Raw genomic sequence first — 20,298 nt, 5'->3', positions numbered from 1 at the left:
ATATCCAAAAAAAAAAAATGCGTGAAGAGGAGTTATCAGCAAGGTAATTACCACCTAGATAAAATATTTGCCACCGCCTTGGAGGCGCAGCTCCCTGCGCGCTCACTCTCGGTTAATGGTGTGCGCGATTTTGCCCGCAGCTCCTCCACTCCAACCATCAGAACCAATAATCTTTACTTTACCCTGTGCTCGAGTATCGATAGCTTCTTTCGCCTCGGGCGTTGGCTTTGATATGTTAATATTTCTGAGTAGCAAATTCTGCAGAGATCATATTAATGTTGTACGTACAGAGTGGAGCTTTGCCTTCGTTGAATATTCAGATACTGGGTTTCAAAAGGCATCTCTTGAAGAAATGAGGCTTCTATTTACAGGAGTCGTCTATGTTTTTAATCATTAAAAAAGAAGAAGAAGAAGGAAGGAAGGAAGGAAGGAAGGAAGGAAGGAAGGAAGGAAGGAAGGAAAGAAGGAAGCAAGGAAAACTCACTCTTCTTTTCCCGGTGAATCTTCCTTACCGCCCCACCCCAAACCCCTCCCTTTGTCAGCCGCTGGTCCCTTTCATTTCTCGCTCAGACGTTAATAATAAGTGAACCATGTTGATGATGACGACGACGATGAGGAGGAAGCTAATAATGGATCCAGATTGGAATTAAACAGGGTAGGGTTTCAATTGGATAGGGGACTGTGGCCTTCAGATGAGGATAGAGGTGAGATGAGAAAACTCAGCCTTTCCATATGTGGGTGGAAAGTGACATTTTGGCCCTGGTCTCTTTTGTGAAATCGGGATGGCAAACTAAAAAAAAAAAAAAAAAAAAAAAAAAAAAAAAGCTGGGGGGGGGGATGAAAAAAGTGAAGAGGGGAAGCGCCCTTGTTTCGCTTTGTGATCATTCTGCCTTGCAGCCCCAGGCTAATTTCAGAAGCTTAAATACCGCTGTAGCCTCTGGGCCACGCGGAGAGGGAGCGGACCCGGCCACTGGCAGGCAGGAACGCTTTCCCTATTGCCCGTGGCTACACAAAATACAAACTACTTTGAATCAAAACATTTTTGGGGAATTAATATGATTTGAACTCTGCACGTTTTAAGCGAGCTGGAGTTTGTCAGATCGCTTAGAGGTGACTGGCACGCCGAGGCGGAGGCATTTACGCTGAGGACAAACATTGTCAGATCTGATTTAATTTTTTAAATAATGTTGCCTTGAAACGCTGCTTTAGCTTCAATCGCCCTGACTGCCAATAATAGGATGGATGGAGCTGAGCGCTTTCCCCTTTCTTGCCGCCCTTGTGGCGGCTCACATACTCCTTGAGCAGGAGGATGCTCCTTCTCTGGCTGCTTTGAGTTTCTAGAGGGCCTGAACCTTGGAGTCTCCGGTTGGAAAGAATCAGTGACCATTTCAGCAGCTCCTGGAAGGGGTAAAAATCAAGGGTGGGAAGCCTTGTTCCTCTTCTTTGTTAGCACCCCCACTCCACCCCTGCCCCCAGTAAAAAGCAGCTACCCTCAGTCTCTCTTTCCTGGAACTCGCCAGAATTCATTTCTGTGATTCAACCTTTGTAGGTGAGAATGATCCAGAAATACACTTTGAGCCTCATCTTCTTCCTTATTCCTCTAAAACAGATTTGAAGTTCAATCTCTATTAAATGAATTCTAAAACTTGTGTATAAAAGTACCCAGAGGCCTGATTTGTTCGACTTTGGTGGTGGAGGTGGGGTACTTTCCCCTAGTCTGCTATCTTCTCTCTCGGTTTCTTTACTGCTTGAAACTCACCAAAATCCAAAGCACTCTGTGCATTGGGGAATGGAGATTAATCCTCCACACCCACCATAACGCACACCACCACCATTAAACCAGCCATTGTCTGGGTGCAAACCTCCCTTTCTTTTGTTCTGCCGGGAATCTGCACAGGGAGGAATTTATTCAGCCATGGTAATCCCGTTATACCTGCAATCGGAATATCCCTCCTCCGAACAGTACAATCCGATGACGCATCATCAAAGGCCAACTAGATGGCAATTAAGTACCCACCCCATTGCGGTTTGATTACAATTAATATCTGCTGCCTTGGGGAGAGGAGGTCACATGGGGGAGGAAGATTGAGAAGGGAGAAAGGCTAGAGGAGAAGCAGCCCAGAGAACGATACTACCCCACCCAGCTCACACGCGCAGCGCACCTCGCAGAAATGCAGCTGCAGAACTAATAAGGACAGGAAACTCTTGTAATCGCTTACACATTTTTAATGTGTCAGGGAAAAAAAAAAGAGCTATCACTGGAGATGAAGAAGGGGAAGAAAAAAAAAATCCCTGCCGTTTGTATTTCTTTCATTTGAATTGTAAACATCTGTTTGGCTGTAAGGCGAACAGAGCATTTATTTTGCTCCCAAGATTTGGTCTAATTATGTCAACACCAACGCGGCGATGAGTGGGGCGGTGCAGCGACTTTGGAGAGGCTGCGCGCTTGGGCCTAGCGCCCGGAAGCTCGACAGGAAGTATTGATCGCACCTGGAGAGCGCTGGGGGCCTCTTAACGCAGCTGGGAGTGTTCTTAGAGAGAAGCTTGAGGGCGGTGAGACCAGTTTGTGGCTCAGAAGCCGCTTTAGGCGCGCCCAGGGAACCGCAGCTCCTTGGAGGCAGCCGCCGCTCTTTCCTCTGCCCTAATTGCTGGGGATGAGAAGAGGAAAAGCGGTCCCAGTCGCTAGAGCTTGGCTTTCCTGTTCAATTGCAATGCAGAGGGTGGGTGGTTTTAATGTAGAGCCTCAGATCTTACCCTGCGACGTGGTAAATTGCTCAACACAATAGCGGTGTTGGGCAGCCTTTGCTCAGGTAACTGAGCACGCGCGTGCGCACGTTCAATTCCCATTTTCCCTCCTCATCAGCTAGAGAGATAAGTAGAGCAGTTGTGAACAACCTCATATTTCAGATCGATTGAGACCCAGATAACTACTCTCCAAGATGCTTGGGTCGTTAGTTGACCAAGTTTGTACTTGTAGCCCAGTACTTTTCACACCATTCCATACTGTGCCTGCAGACACAAGGACAGATGTCCCCAGATTTGCCAAGAAGAGTGTAATCCCAACCTTCTTCAGACTGTGCAGGATCTAACAAGGTATGACAGCTGAAGGATCTGCATTGATATATTCTGTGTCTGGTTTTGTCACCCCCACAATCTTTAGCTAGCTTATTCCTTTTGCTTTGGCAAAGTTATTCCTTTTTTCTAAAGTCATGAACTAGACAAGTGACCTTGAGGAGATAATTCCTGATTTCTACATTGTTGCTATAGCTGCTCATTAGAGTTTGCAAACACTGGAACTAGGGAGTCTTGTTTCCAACTTTGAAAATAGTGACCTTCATGTCTTTATTGCTTCTGTGTACTATTAATAGAAAAGAGATGAATTCTGGAATCTTGCATGAACACTCTGGTTCTGGCTGCAAAGACATCCCTAACTAGGGTGCTGAATAAAAAATGAGACCACATAACTTCAATGAGAGCTGACATGAAACAAAGGTACCATGAGGAACTTCAGCCAGTAACCCTTGTTTATAGCTTGGTGAGGTCCACTCTTTTATGACTTTCCTTCTCTGAGGTCTCATCATGCCATCTGTAGTCTGGGTCCCCATAGAGAAGAACTAACCCCTCACTATCCTCATTGCAAATGCAAAACTTTGGTTATGTTGACTTTTTTCTACCTCCATAAAAAGTGAAATGTTGAAAAGAAAGATATCAGGTTCCCCAAGTTGCTGTAAACTCTACAAGTTGCCAAATCTTTAGCCAGAACAAGAGAGTTCCCCAAGGCTGCAGCAATGCCAAGTATCAAAGCAACAGAAATTCCCTTTAAAGATGCTGTGACATAAAAAATAAAAGACTCTAGAGTTGATGGCTAATCCTGAATACAAAATAAATCCTTCAGGCAATTTGTGTGTGCATAAAGTATACTGTTAATATGCAGCCTGTGTAATTTACCTAATACATGCCTATTTGAGCATAAGCCAGAAACCCAAACTGGATGTAGAAAAGTCTCAGGGCCCAGGGAGTTAGCACATTACCAGGTAGCAGACTCAGTGGTATCACTGAGAGCAGCTGGCTTTCAGCACATGGCATTCACTTTGTCAAAAAGGTGGTAGTTTTCTAATGGAAAAGAATTTTATTTAACTTCTTTTACAAAAATGATGGTCATTGGCATTTCTTTAAATCTGGTGTCTAACACACTGAACATTAAAGAGGAAAAAGTTCTAAAAAGAGAGGAACAGTCTAAATTGTGTCCTTCTCCTTCCTTAGCAGCTAACAAAATCATATGTACATTTGCTCAAATGCTTTCTTCCCCCACTCATAATAAACTTGGGACTGATTGGGTGAGATTCCTTTTTCCCTCAAATATATACTGGCTAGTGTTTGAGAGAGGAATGTTAATGGAAGAATATAAATTTACTTATTATTCCTATGACTGTGGGTAGAGGTACCTTTTCTAGAGAGGGCTATGTGCATTTTGGATATAGACATTGATTTTTATTCTTGGGGTTTAATATTTTTCTTCACACTAACCTAATTCCTAAAGTAATCAGAGCCATGATTCTTACAGTATGACTCTAAACAGCAAATGTATTTATACTCATTTTGCTTTCCTGTTCAACTTTTGAAAAGTGACCTTAGTTTATTTTTTTAAGTGCATTTTGTATCTATAGGTACCAAGGTAAAGCATTAATGAAAGTGACTAGTAGCCTCAGGCCCAGGAATCTGGGAATTTGTTTTTACTATGATTGTTGTTATTTACTGGCTTAAAATCCTCTCTGGGAATGTGAAGTGCAAAAGCACAGGTGGATTTATGTTTTCATCTCCTGAAGAAGGGGAGTTATAGTTTTCTGTGATGTGGGCTACAAGTTTGACTCCCACACAATGGATCTGAGTTTGGCAGTTGAGGTTATGACTTCTCAGATATGAAACTGAAAACAGGTGTCCAGGAACTGGCATGGAAAATTTGGCTAAATATAAATATAAATATAAATATATTGCATCCTGGACAGCCTTTCCTGACACTCTGAATATCTTACCTTTTGTTTTAGGGGTCATTCAGGGATACTGACGGCCTTAGAATACTTAAGGAGAAAGACCTTGGTCTTTAGCACTTTCCAAGAAAATTTGGATGACAGTTAAACAGCCAGGAATAATTCCCAAAATTGCAGAGGTGTAAATAGTTTAAAAGTGGGGCAAGGTTAGCTAGCCCTCTCCTCCCCTGTCAGTGGTCCTTCTGTCTTTCTAAATGTTGTCCAGCTTCTTTAGGCTTCCATGCAAAGGAACATGCCTAAATCTGACTGCCAGAGACTCCCCCCATATAAGTCACTGTGCTGCTTAGTAATACATGGTAGGAGTTACCTGGGAAGCAAGTGGAGAGCCCTAGTCTGGTGCTTCTCAAACTTCAATGAATATATGTACCAACAGGGTGTCTTATCAAAGTGCAATTTTTTTTTTAAAGAGAGAGTGAGAGAGAGAGAGAGAGAGAGAGAGAGAGAGAGAGAGAGAGAGAGAATTTTAATATTTATTTTTTAGTTATCGGCGGACACAACATCTTTGTTTGTATGTGGTGCTGAGAATCGAACCCGGGCCCGCACGCATGCCAGGCAAGCTCGCTACCGCTTGAGCCACATCCCCAGCCCCTCAAAGTGCAAATTTTGACAGAAATTCTGAGATTCTACATTTCTAACAGATCCCTTCCTAGGTTGTCAATTCTGCCTCTATGTATGTATGTATTCGTTCATTCGTTCATTCTGAGAGTGCTCCATCAATGAGTTACATCTCCAGCCCATTTATATCATACATATATTTGGGGGGGGGGGGGGACAGGGTCTTACAAATTATCCAGACTGGCCTCAAACTTGAGCTTCCCAACCTGCTTCAATCACAGGCATGTGCCATTATGCCTGGTTCTGATGCTATCTTTTGAGGACCACATTTTTAGTAAAAAAGATCTTGGACCACACTTTTCTGCCATTTTTCTTTCCTTTTTCCACTCATAGAACTCAATCCTTTATTAGAGACGAGTCTCAAAATTGCCCATAACTTAAAAAAAAAAGCCATAGCATGCTCAGAAAAGCCAACTTGAATTTGAATTCACCACTAAACCTTAAAAACTTTCCTCATAGGGCTCAAAGCAAGATGAGGTAGGCTTGCAGTCCTAGAACATAAAGCCACCATCCTAGCAAGGGGGACATTGGCCCAGAATTTTTACAGTGAGTGAGAAATTTGCCAGCAAGAACTTTCCTCACTGATAAATCCCCTTAGGTCCTCAAGTCTACTTCAGTGGGTGAGATTACAGAATATCCTGTGCTGTTCCTGAAGGAAGGTGAAGCTGAAGGGATTTTCTGGACCCTGGAGATAGACATCTTCTGTTCCCAAAACTCCAGCATGTCAAAATTCCTTTGATAATTTTGCTATTAATATTTCCCTTTGCTTTTCACTCTAATGGTAATAATAAAAACAACCACAGCAATAATATTATTTATAACTAACATTGTTACCATGTTCAGATCTTGTGGTATATTTTCCTATGTGTGCCAATTTACACATAAAAGGATTTGACCTGTCATTGCCTGTATGGGTTATACGTTTCTGGCTATAAGCAGATTATTTTTAGTAATATGTCAGGATTGAATGACTCTGGTGCCTTTAATTATTAGATGGATGAGGGAAAGGAGATGGAATTCTCAAACATTTTGGAAAAGAAAATAAAACATGCATAAAAAGTTTATATCCATGTATGTGTGTGTACACATACAGATACAACCATGGATACATAACACCTTTAATGGGGTTGACTACTAGAATTGGGATTTTCAATTAATAGAGGTGCTTAATTTATTGAAGTGTTTCTTGGTGTGACTGGTGAGCCAGGCTGTATTCCAAAAGATGCCAATTTTCTCTAAAATTACCTTTGTACACTCACAACCATTTTCTGTGGGATATTAAAAAGACCAAATTCTGGTTATTATTTGGAAGGACATCTTCAAAGGAGCTCTCTGAGATAAAGTGGGTGATTTATAAATACAATTGCTGTCAGGTACTACTGAATATCAAGTGGTCCCTTGATATTAATTGCCTCTCATATACTTTTCTTCTCCTGCCTTCACTAACATGTTATATACTTTTTCCTCCCAAGGTGGCACCTGTGTGGTCAACCCCACAGACTTGTTTTGCTCTGTTCCTGGTCGTTTGTCCCTTCTCAGTTCTACTTCCAAATACAAGGTGACCATTGCTGAGGTAAAGAGGCGCCTCTCACCACCTGAGTGCCTCAATGCTTCACTCCTGGGAGGCATTTTGAGAAGGTAAGTTAGCACTAATTCCAGCACTGTCTGTCTGCTAACTGCTGATGCGCACCTTCAACCCTCAGTCCTTATGTCTTCCACCCAATGTATTCTCCACGTCATCAAGTCTTCTCACAATTTTCTCCAGAATGTGAACTTTCAAAACCTACTTTTTATTTGTTGTTGGACAGAGCAAAATCCAAGAATGGAGGCCGCTGCCTGAGAGAGAAACTGGATAGACTTGGCTTAAATTTGCCAGCAGGAAGACGGAAAGCAGCCAATGTTACTCTCCTTACTTCCTTAGTTGAAGGTATGATTTTTTCAGTACTGTCAAGCAATGATGGAAGGTTGAAAATTCTTTGATAGTCAGGTTTTTTAGATTATGTTATTTTACTTTTTTATGCTATTAAGCATAGTTACGGGTGAGGTTCCTAATTAATCTTGGCAATGATGATTAAATTTGGCTTAATATAAGACTTAAATTATTCATAGGATGTTAATTAACTTACTAATTTTAGCAGTATTAGGGAAGAAGACAATGGAAGACAATGGAAGAAAACAATGGGATATTCTCCGAATATTTGCTAAAGAATAGCAACAAAAAACTGGCTATCTATTTCATTTTTATTATTTTAGAGTATAGACAAATCTGGTTTAATTTATTATAATTCAGCACAACATGATCCACAGTATAAATAATTCTTTATGAAGAGTTCACAGAAGTCTAGGCATGATACTGAGGGTGAAAGTACATTGTGTGAATCCTAGTAGATATCTTTTAAAGCACAGTGAAGTTCCATAGCTTTATGGTGGGATAAGCTGAGTCAGAAAGGTGAAGGTTAGCTAGTGGGAGAGAGGGAGAGAGGTGGAAAAAAATTCCCAGAAGTTATTTTTTTTCCCAATTTACATTTTCTCCTTTGTATTTTTTATTCTATAAGGACTAAACTTTACACTTTCTCATACAATCTTCTTTTAAGGAGAATTATTAGGTACTTAGCAAAAAACTTTGTGGGGGTAGTTTTTTAATGTCAAAGAAAAGTTCTGTCATAACCCAGAAGGCTATGGTTTAAAATGTGAATGACAGGGGCCTTTTGTGCTAAGCCTCACCTGAATGCACCTTTGACACTTTTCTACCATTGCTTATTCACCAATATGGTACTATAGAGAGTGGTAAGTGACCAAAACACAAAAACAAACATCTTGACTTTTTTCTATATTATTAATACATAATATTTACTGTTCAACATTAAAATTTAGTGAGATATTTACATTTATCTTGAGAAAAATGCTTTAGGGATTGTGCTACTAACAATTGTCTTATGTGCTAATAGCAATAATGACAATAATCACAATATTATTTATGACAAATATTTAGTAAGAGTTACTCTTATAGGTTGAGCACCCCTTATTCAAAAATTCAAAATCCGAAGTTTTCCAAAATTCAAAACTTTTTAAAATTACAACATGATGCTCCAAGGATTTTGAAGAATTTTGGAATTTGGATTTTCATATTAGAGATGTTAACTGGTAAGAGATTTGCAAATATTCCAAAATTTGGAAAAACTCCTAACTATGAAACACTCTGGTCCTAAGCATTATGGTTAAATGATACACAACTTATGATGTTTTAGATCTTGTGCTGTGTTACCTGTGCTTGTCAATACTGAGGGCTGACCAATGGTAGGGGGACTTGACTTATCCACACATGTTGGCTGGGAGGACTGAGGAAAAGCAAAGTAAAATAATAGTAATCATCATCATCATCATCATCATCATCATCATCATTTGATTCTAAAGAGAGATGGATTCCTGCTCAATTTAAATAAAAATATTAAAATTATAGCTATTTTTAAAAAGAACAAAACACTTGTTGAGGATAGAATAAAGGAGATTTAAGAATTTATGTGGAGCCAGGTGTGATTGTGCATGCCTGTTATCTCAGCAACACAGGAGGATAAGGCAGAAGTATCACAAATTCTCTACTAGCCTAGGCAACTTAGTGAGACCCTGTCTCAAAATAAAATTAAAAATGACTGTGATGTGGCTCAGAGAAAGAGCACTTGCCTAGCATCTCTGAAGTCTGATACTGCAAAAACAAAAAAACAAACAAATAACACATGTAGATGGTCATGATTCTCAAACCAAACAATGTGGAAAAATCAAATGAGAAAGTGCATTTAAAAGTGCCTTGGCCCCATCACTGAATTAATTGAAATTCAGTGTGGGATATGACCAGACTCTCCAGGTGATTCTGATGAATGATAATATTTAAGTAAAACTGGTGCTTCTTGGGATTCTTTTCACTTCCCAGGATAGATTGACTATGAATTCTCATAAAATTTGCAACTTGTGTGAAAAGTAAAGACCTCTCTTTTGAGAGGTCTCAAAAAAAAGACCTCTCTCCTGAGTGTCTGTGAAAGTACTGGCCAGTACACATAGAAGATCCATAGAGAATATGTTCACAATTATCCTTATTGATTTCAAGTTAGTCAAGAGCAATGGGGTATCCTGTATAGGAATCATCTGTCTATACTAACCAAATGGGTACAGATCAAATATGAAATCCTAGAATAATCCCTGGGGTCTTTGATCATACCTTCCCTATCACAAAAGCGCCTCACTTGTGTTCTAGTCATATGGCTCTGGCTCACTCTTAACAACAAACCTGGGATAAAGAAACTTAAGATTTTATTCTTCATAGGTACATATTACTTTAATTGAGTGCTTATTGAAATCTCTCAAAACTTCATAATGTAGACAATCAAATCTGTTATTGATGAATTCCAGTCACTTTGATGGAACTTTGGAACAGAGGTTTAGGGACCAAGGGACATTTTGCATCCTTCAGGGGCCCTTGTATTATGACCCTCAAACTTATTTTCATGTACAATTTTTAAAGTTCCACAAGTTTGGACAATATTCTTGGTTTCTTTTTATTTTGTGTTCTTTTCAAATGCTAATTGTAAATTCCCTAAATTTCATAAATCACTATTAAGTCAGGATTCATGACCAATAGTATCAAAAACTACCAGTTATAGTAAGACATGAGGAGAACCTAATATTAGAAGGATATGGATATTTCATGTAAACTGAACAGGCTTCATTATAACCCTGGGCTGACAGGAAGAACAGCCTCAATGTTGAGGATTCTCCTGTACCTATTCTTCCCCATATTTCAGTTGGTTTGGTGGCAATGACTGGAAACTCTTTTCCAGACAGCAATGCCATGTTCTGCACTAGGCTCCTGGCCCTTGAACTTCTGCAGGCCAGGTTGGATGTACACAGAGAAATGGAAAACCAACACTGATTTTTCAGTCTCCTAAGACACTTAAATAGTTGATGCTTTTCATTAACAATTTTGGGACTTTGATCCTTTTAGATCCAGAAAGGATCTGAAGTTTGTTCTGATACCTTGAATTGAACATACCTATGGTTGATATATTTTTTCTCCTTGGTCAAATATTTTTGTAGGAGCCAGCAACATTTTAGATTTTTTTTTGGAAATTCTGAAACTAGATTCTTAGTCATCAAAAATGGCCCATCAGGGGCTGGGGCTGTAACTTGGTGGTAGAGCATTTGCCTAGCACATGTGAAACACTGGGTTTGATTCTCAGCAGCACTACATAAAAATAAATAAATAAAATAAGAGTATTCTTTCCATCTAAAACAACAAAAAAATTTTAAATGTTCCATCAGCTTTCTTTCTTTTTTTTTTTTTTGAGAGAGAAAGAGAGAGAGAGAGAATTTTTTAATATCTATTTTTCAGTTTTCAGTGGACACATCTTTATTTTATTTTTCTGTGGTGCTGAGGATGGAACCCAGTGCCCTGTGCATGCCAGGTGAGCATGCTACCATTTGAGCCACATCCCCAGCCCACATCACATTTCTTAAAAAACATAAAGTTTGTGGAAAAGAGCACTACTCTTTTTTTTTCAGTCTTTTATTGATATCCCTGCTTTACCTCCTGAATTTCCTATATTAACACATATATGCATTTTAATCACTAATAGCCAGTAATTTTGATTCTTTTAAAAGTGTTGTTTAAAATTCATATAGAGTAGCCTAGCCAAGCTGAGAATATTAGTTTCTCAAACAGCTTGGTGACCAAATACATTACTAGGGTTCAATCATCTCTCCACATTTTGGTACAGCACATGAAACAAGAGATAAAAATATTCAATTGACATTATTTCTGATAGATCAGATGTAAAAATAAATCCAATGAAGTTCAAATTTCCATTGAGAGCTATAACAAGCTCTCAATGCAGAGATGATATAATCTTTATAAAGATCCCAACAGTAAAGAGTAAGGTGTTTCATAATGGGTATTCAAATTAGCAAATTAATACTTGTTTTTCAAAAATAGCCATCACTGACTTTGCAGGATATTCTTGGTTTTCCATACTCACCTTAGATTTTTAATCATTTTGTTTTAAATTATTTTAAAAACAATTTTTCTATGTTTCTATTAAGTAGATTTATTCTACTGATACCTCCAATCCCATAGCATTGTTCCTGATTCCACATATTGGGGTCAATATTTTAAGAGATTAGTTGGGGAATTTATAAGACAAGGCTGTTTAATGTAATTCTGTAATATATTTTAATAATTCACCACATCTCTCCTGCAAATATCATCATACCTTGTAAGCAACGGGATAATTGATTAGAACAATATGTCAGACTCTTTTTAATTTGTCAAACTGCTTGAAAAGTGATTATTTTCATAAGGCAGGCATTTTGAGTGGTTTTTTTTTTTGGGGGGGTGGAGGGGGGTCACATTACATGGAACATTTAATGGAAACAACATAAAAATATTTCAATCTATAGTCCCATGAATGCAATACCTGATCTTACTCCCTTTTCAACCATATGTCTTCATCTAAAGTTTCAGTTTATAACTATCATTTATGCCCAAGTTCTCATACCCTATTTTCTTATAAGCCTGTTCTCTACATTTCTCCTTGTTAGTCACACTACTCTAATTTCTCCTAGTTCTGTTCTAGTGTCTATAACATCAGAGAGACATCATTCTCTGGAATCTGTGATGGCTTAGCATTGCTTAACCTAATGTACTGATATTCCTGAGGAGACATCAGGAAATTTCCAGACTTTTCTGCAATGGAAACACTCTATCTCTAGAAAACATTCAAAGAATTTGGCCAATATTATTCTTCTGGTCCTAACAGTCTTGCTATATTTTTACTAGTTCTGAGCTGGCATGTTCTGTAGCTTTTCCTGTATTTCACTCTGGAACAACCTTTGCAGAGCTGGTAGTCAGTGATCCAGTCAATGCTGCCCATCACTCCTCCCCTGTGGTTTTCCATGGTTTCTAACATTGTAGAGTGTTGCTTGGAGGAAGTTCTGTTCATATGCGTGAGATGCTTTCTTAGAACCATTTTTCTGCTTTTAAGAAAAGTCCATGTAGCATTCTCAGGCACTATTCATCGTCCAGAAAGCATAGTTTATTTATTCTCTTTAGTAATAAATACCTTGAGTGTCCTTTTGTTGTGACAGGAGGTAAAAATCTGTGGTGTGTGTATGTGTGTGTTATGTACTTTTGAAGTTCTGTGAGTCAATGGAGAGTATAAATACACATCAGCAAAAGAAATGGCACCAGTTCCAAATTCTGTGGTTAAACTAAAAAGTTTTAACACTTTCTTACTGTTGCTCTTCTTCAGCTTCAAAAAAAATTCATGAATTTCCAGGCCCTACAGTCCTTACCTCAGGTGAACTAGTTATGCTACTTGCAAAATCTATGAACACTTGGCCTAGTGCTCCCTTCCCAACCTGGAATAATATCACTTCTAAAATAGTGTCAGACTTTGATCTGTATTTAACATGACTGAACTTCATTTTCCCTATTTTACAAAGACCATACAATCTATAATAATTAGGTTAATGCTAATTGTTATAACAGTTAGTCCTCAAATTTTCAGTTCCTTAACACAACAAAAGCTTATTTCTCCCTCATCACAATCTGAGATAGGTATTCCTCACTGAAGGTCTTCCTTTCTGCTACAGTCTCACTCAAAGACTAAGGATCCAGAGTTTTCTTTTTACAACGATGCCCTTCTCTAGGTCCTAAGAGTCCTACTTAATCATCTCACAGAGAAAAAAGGCATCATGCAAAGTGCACACACCATCTTACCCACTCTGGCCAGGACTGAACCTATTGCTACTATTCACATTCTATGAGAACTCATCACTAATTACATAGATGGGTTTACGCTATGCTAGAAAATGTAATCCCTAGCTGGACAGAGTCTTTTTTCAACAACTCTATAGTTTATAAAGAAAAGATAAAATTGTGATAGTCTATCATCATTATTTCCCAAAACTGTGTCTTTTGTAGGATTAACTACATGCCATTAATTAAACATTTGGCACTATATTGGCACTTGAACACAGTAGTTAAAAATGTGGCTTCTGTAGTAAAATAAGCTTGTTTGACTTTACTTCTACAACTTTCCATAGAGAAAGGCACAGGGCCACTCTAACCATCAGAGTCCTTATATATAAAGAAGTGTTTTTAATAGTGCCATCTTCATATTGTTGTTCTAAGGATTAAGTCAAAATGTTTGCAAAGCATTTAGCGTAATCCCCAGAATAAAGTCAGTGCTTAAGATATTTATCATTATTTTAAATTAGAAAACTAAAGCTCAGAGACATGAACTCTTCTGTATAAGATTACAAAATTGGGTGCCATAGAATTCAAATTCATGTCTTTGATTTTGTAGCCCCACAGTTATTTTCCATTTGGATTTGCTTTTGTGTCATGTATTGTAAACTATTGCATTGTGGGGTGATGCTCTATTTATTTCTGAATTGAAATAGAAATAAACTAAAGAATAGAAAAAAAGTATCAATCCCTGTGCCTATTTTTTTTTCACCTTGAATTTGGTCTTCTCTGCTCCTAGGAAAATTTCTGCACCCTTTTTGCATCTTTTGATACAGTTTTTTGGAATTCTGATTACCTTCTGCCATTTAATTGCCCAAAGTTAGAGTAACAATAAATGTTACCTTCTTCTTTCCTGTAATAAGCATCACTGTTACTTGTACTTTAAAAGGATGCCAGTTTAGCTAAAGATGACCCTGAAAAATTCTTCTTTTTACTCACCAAGCCACCAGAACACAGTAGAAAAAAAAAATCCTACCACTTGGTCTTATATCCACTCTGTCTCTAATCCTGAGTTTACAGAACCACATTTCTAGTGAACAAGGACAAAATAACCAGCTTGGTCATAAATGAATAGATGTGGTATTTCAACCAAGTACTCTTGATACTATTAATCCATACTTTTGACTTTAGGAAGAAGTACAGTCCACTGCTTGAGATTTAGGAATAAAGCACTAGAACCATTTTGCCATGTGTTGGTGATAATATCTGTCCAGGGCATGCTCAGCTTTAGTCACTTTTCTTATGGATTTTAGGATAAAGCTGATATTCTCGCTGCCCTCACATAGGTACCAGCAATGCCCTTTTTTAGACTAGCAGAGCTAAATGGTTACTCTTGAGGAACTCATGGCATCCTTATATATCTAAAAGAATCATCCTCCCCAAAATAGCTCCTTCTCAGTCCTTCTCCAGTCTTTATATACCTACATTAGTCTCACCTTAGGGAAAAGGTTTTCAGCTTTCTACTAAAAATGTATATGGTATGAAAAGTGTAGTGTATTCCACCCTTGTTGTAATGGTTCCAATTTTTGTGCATGTTTTTCAGACAACCGCCTGGGAGATCAAGTTCTAGGGGATGCTGATGTTGCCTTTTGCATGCAGATGCTATGCATTTGCAATATCTTTTGAGGCATAGAGCTGCCCGTAGAATTGGGCTCAATATATTTACTTCTAGCAGTTTAGTTACTCATTTTAAGACCTATTTTGGAAAATGAGTTTTATTTTTGTCAGATTAGTAAGTATTGCCTAATCAATAAATTTCTTCTTCAATGCTTAGAATAGTTTATATAAAGGGGAATCTGTTTTGGCAATACTAATTAGCTAACAATTAGATATTGTTAACTAATACCTAAGAACTTATAAAGATTCAATAATTGGCCTTAATGAATCTAAAATTGTATTACACAATATCTAAAATTGTATTACACATATCAGAGAGTGAATATCTTAAGTTACTTGCTTACTTTCTAATATTACTCCCCTGGATATAGAGGCAGGAGAAATAGGGCAATACGCAATTGCCTTTAGTTCTGACTGTGTGTGTATGAAGGGTCCTTAAACTCCTGTTCATGTTCACAGTGTCCGTGGCACAGAAAGAAAATGTATGCAAGCCTACCATGCCTGCCTTGTTCTCATCCATTCCGTCCACCTAATTATTTACTCTGCAAATAGTGACATAACTAAAAGGCACATGTGTCTGCATGTGACTACATGGTGACTTGCTTGCTTTCTTCTATGGGTCTCCCCTTCAAAGTTTATGATTCCACCAATGTGTTTTTCAAATACTCATGTCTATATTTTCCCCCATTGTTTACATTTATTTTCCCCTTTGGTTTTCCTTTTTCTCCTTTTGGAACCAGATACTTAAGGACTAGAATATTTGGAAAACAGCCACCATTGCAACCTTTACCACTATGCTAGCAAGCTCCTGCTATTCTGGTTAAAATTCATAGATATTCTAACCAAATTGTAGACTGTAATTATTTTTACAGTGGCCTAACCCCTATGGAGCAACAAAGCTTTTTGGAACTGTGCATGTGAAAGTTACAAAAAAATACACATTCAGCATTAAATCTAAGGACAGGGTAAAGAATAACGTTAGTCTTTAATTAATATAATTAATATAACTTTAGATAATGTATAAAAATGATACAAAATTCAAAAGTTACAGAAGAGTATAGAGTGAAATGGTTCCTTTTCTCTCCATTCCCCAAATCATTCAGTTCCTTTCCCAGAAGAAAACGAATGATATTGTATCTGTTTCCTGCCAAGGATGTGTGTGTGTGTGTGTGTGTGTGTGTGAGAGAGAGAGAGAGAGAGAGAGAGAGAGAGAGAGAGAGAGAGAGAGAGAGAGGGAGAGAGAGAGAGAGAGAGAGAAAATTTTTTCATTTTAAAGATAAATTATAACATTCTATAACATGACCTTGCACTTTATTTTTTACAACCCATCTTCATGTTCATTCCTTTTCTAGTGCTTACATGTTGTTCATTCTTTTTAACATTCTTGTGTTACATTGAGTAAGTGTATCATAATTTATTGAATGAGTCCTCTACTAAATACCATTGAGGTGTTTTTAGTCTTTGGCTATCATAAATAATGCTGTAGTGAGTAACCTCACACTTATATATTTATGCAGACATATAAGTACATCTATTCAAGAAATTCTTAGGAATGGTGTTGAATCATCAAAAGATATTTACATCTGTAATTTTGATAGATTATTGACAGATTCTTCTCAAAACTGGCTGTAAACTTATAATCTCATTGGCAATAGGGGTAATAAGAATTAATATAATACTTCCTTATTTTCTATCCTCAAGAAGGGGCTACTAATTTTGTTTTATCTTTGCTAATTTGATGGGTTGAAAAAAAATGTTCTTTTAAGAAGGAAGTTGAAAATATTTTTAGACTTCTATGACCTTTCTGTCTGTGCATTTACTTTGTGTTTCTAGGTTAACTTTTGATAATTTTCTCATTGATTTGTAAGTGCTCATTTTTTTCTCTCTGTATTGATGTATATCGACATGTGTGTGTATGTGTGTGTGTATGTTTGCCTGTAATATGAGTTGCAAACCTCCTATCCCTTGGCTTTCCTTTGTTCTTTAGTTCTTAAAAGGTATTCATTTGTTTGTTTGAGTCTTTGTCATGCTAAACTGTAGATGCAAAAATATGTTGATGAAATCATATTTGTCATATATTTTGTTTCCCTACTTTTAGTTTTCAATTATAACAAACTACTTTAAAAGGCCTTTTAAATTTAAGATTATAAAAGAATTATTCCATGTTATCCTTTAATTACTTTGCAGTTTTATTTTTATGTTTAAATCTTTGATCCATCTGGAATTTGTTTTGTTGTTGGATATATGATATAGATGTAACTTTTTTTCCAGATGGCCACCCAGTTGTCTCAACACTTTTAATGATAATCCATCATGTCCCTACTAACTTGAAAAATAAACTATAATTTACCAAATCCTCCTGTACAAATTGGCTTTTTCAGTACTTTTTGTCACTATTTCCTTAATAATGCTCTTTCTGCTCCAACTACTGCATATCCTCTTTTGTTTTTGGAGTTTACACTGCATCATCCAAATAAGGCAGAACTCATCATTCAAGAACCTAGCTAGAAAGGCTCTTACACTTCAATATTAACTCCTCAGTGACTACCTTCCCTTTGTGTAAGTCTCAGAATTCTCATATTTGGGGAGAATGTGTAGTCTACCCTACATAATGCTTTCTCTTCTCCTTAGGATAGTGATTTTCAACTATGGTTTGAGAGAATTACTTTAGGAGCTTTCAAAAAAAAAAAAAAGTTCAGAACCTAGCACTAGACATTAACTGATATGGCTGAAACTCAGGCACGGTCATGTGTGTAGTGCTGGAGATCAAACCCAGGAACTTGTGCATGGCAGACAAAGTACTCCACTCATGATCTAGTCCCTAGCCCAACTACCATTTTTAAAGTAAATTGTGTAAATATGGTGAAAAGCTTTGTCTTCAACATAGTCTTTAATTAAATGACTCCTTTGATAGAGTCACATACTATTTTTTTTTTTTTTTTTTTGGTACTAGGGATTCAACTCAGGGCTTTGTGCATGTGAGGCAAACACTCTACCAACTGAGCTATATCCCTGCTGTAGATCTGACCACTGATGTGGTCAATTAGAAGCTCAGCTACCTTGTTGCGGGGGATAGGGATGCGGAATCAACACACAGACTCTGGGAGCTGGTGAGAGAACTGGCTGGAGACCCACCTCAGGTCTTCGTCCAGTATTCAGTTTATTTTTGGAATGCATACATTGTTATAGGGTTTGAGTGGGGCATGCCCATCAATCATACATAAGCAAGATAGTATCCATAAGCCAATCATCTTATGCCTAATATAACCACACTATGAGGATGTTCTAAATATTGCTATCATCAGGAAGGGTCTTTGTCCCTAGGGAGAAGTTAGAAGTTCCATGCCTGAAGCTCCTGACTATCAGTTTCCTTGCCTGGCAGCTTGGCAATGCTAACCACAAGTGCTAAGGATGTGGTTTCACTATTGGCTCTCCAGAGGAGAGCATCCTGCAGGCATTCCTATCAGGCCTGAACAAGTGTAGATTCTTCAAGCACTCTGAGTTGCTCATAGCTGCTAGCTGCTAGCTGCTAGCTGTAAATTGAAGGTTATTCCAACATATCCCCATCCCCTACATACTATTTTTAATAAGCTTTTAATACATATTTAAATTTTTTTTTAAAGATGAGAGTGAGAGAGGAGAGAGAGAGAATTTTTAATATTTATTTTTTAGTTCTCGGCGGACACAACATCTTTGTTGGTATGTGGTGCTGAGGATCGAACCCGGGCCGCATGCATGCCAGGCGAGCGCGCTACCGCTTGAGCCACATCCCCAGCCCACATATTTAAATTTTCTAGCAAGTCTCTTTTGCTTTAGTTTTACACTATGTTATTTGGAGGGGATATCTTCTGAGATTATTGTCATAATTAACCAATAAAATATTTTAAAGCTTTTTTATGTAAGAAATGAAAAATATTATTAAGTACCTATTACAAATTGGGTGTTGTGCTTATTGTAGGAATTGAATGGGGAACAAACTATTGCTTTGAAAAACAAAGTGTTGGTGATTGAAGAAAATTATCATTAAAATTGGGAAACTACCAGATTTTAAGACACCTGTCTATGAGATGCAGTGAGTGTTATAGACTGCATTCCTTTCAGAATAGTTTAAAAAACTTGTAATAAATGTAGGAACTTCATCCTCAGCTTTCTAGGTTTACTAGAGTTTGACATTATAAGACAACATTTTTAGCTGGGTATGAAACTACATGTCTGTAATCCCAGTTAGTTAAGAGGATGGTTAGTTCTAGGTCAACCTTAGCAATTTTGAAAGACCCTCTCTCAAAATAAAATGGGCTAGAGATGGAACTCACAGGTATGTTCAGTCCCCAGTACAAATAAATAAATAAAATTTACTTAACATAATGTCTTATTCAGGTTTTAACCTATTCTCAAATTTGCTTTCTAATAGGTACTTCTTGAAATAATCCCATAGGTTCAAATGTGCTCTTTCACTATACATGAAAATAAGATTGAAATTATACATACATGACTGCAATTTAAAACATATGAACTATTGTTTTCATTAATGACATTGCCTATTGCAATGTTAAGTTAAACCTGAGTTGTTGTGAGGTAATAATATTGTTACAGGTGCAATTGGTAGGAATTATCTAATGAATTATACTATGGAATTGGTGCTTAATGCAGATTAGTTTTGAATAATGAACTTTAGTTGTATAAAGTACATTTTTCTTAAAAGCAATAATTTTAAAGAAGATAAATTCTTAATAACTGCATAAGAGATTAAAAATCAGATGTGCCGGGTGCCATGGCACATGCCTGTAATCCCAGAGGCTTGGGAGGCTGGGACAGGAGGATCACAAGTTCAAAGCGAGCCTCAGCAACAGTGAGGTGCTAAGCAACTCAGTGAGACCCTATCTCTCTATAAAATACAAAATAGGGCTGAAGATGTGGCTCAGTGTTTGAGTATCTCTGAGTTCAATCTCGGTACCAAAAAAAAAAAAAAATCCGATTTATTATTTCTACCTAAAAGCACAATTTTGACTTGCCCCCAAAGAACTACAATCTAAGCGCAATGTGTAATCAACTTTTCCTCAGAAGCTATTTTTCCATTAACTTCCCATTTCAAGGCAGCATCAATAATTGTCACTTATTTTTCCTTATAGTTTCCCCTAGATTCCCTAAAACCGAGAGCAAACTATCTTTTTACGTTCTTCCCATATTCTGGAATTTACTTATGACTGCTTTTAAGGAGAG

General features: G+C 37.6%; 1 protein-coding gene across 2 annotated transcripts in view; it reads left to right on the top strand.

The window, feature by feature from the left end:
* Positions 1-20,298, top strand: part of Tfap2d (transcription factor AP-2 delta) — a 56,222-nt gene that overhangs the window by 7,941 nt on the left and 27,983 nt on the right. For both annotated transcript variants that reach the window (XM_026400901.2, XM_077802125.1), the window contains 2 exons: positions 7,136-7,301; positions 7,472-7,590. In XM_026400901.2, coding sequence (XP_026256686.1) covers positions 7,136-7,301; positions 7,472-7,590 — 285 coding nt within the window. The remainder of the gene's footprint in view (positions 1-7,135; positions 7,302-7,471; positions 7,591-20,298) is intronic.

Source organism: Urocitellus parryii, chromosome 8 (genome assembly GCF_045843805.1).
Source record: "Urocitellus parryii isolate mUroPar1 chromosome 8, mUroPar1.hap1, whole genome shotgun sequence".
In the NCBI taxonomy this organism is placed as follows: Eukaryota; Metazoa; Chordata; class Mammalia; order Rodentia; family Sciuridae; genus Urocitellus; species Urocitellus parryii.
The sequence above is the reverse complement of the archived record's forward strand: the minus strand, read 5'-3'. Positions and strand labels throughout refer to the sequence as shown.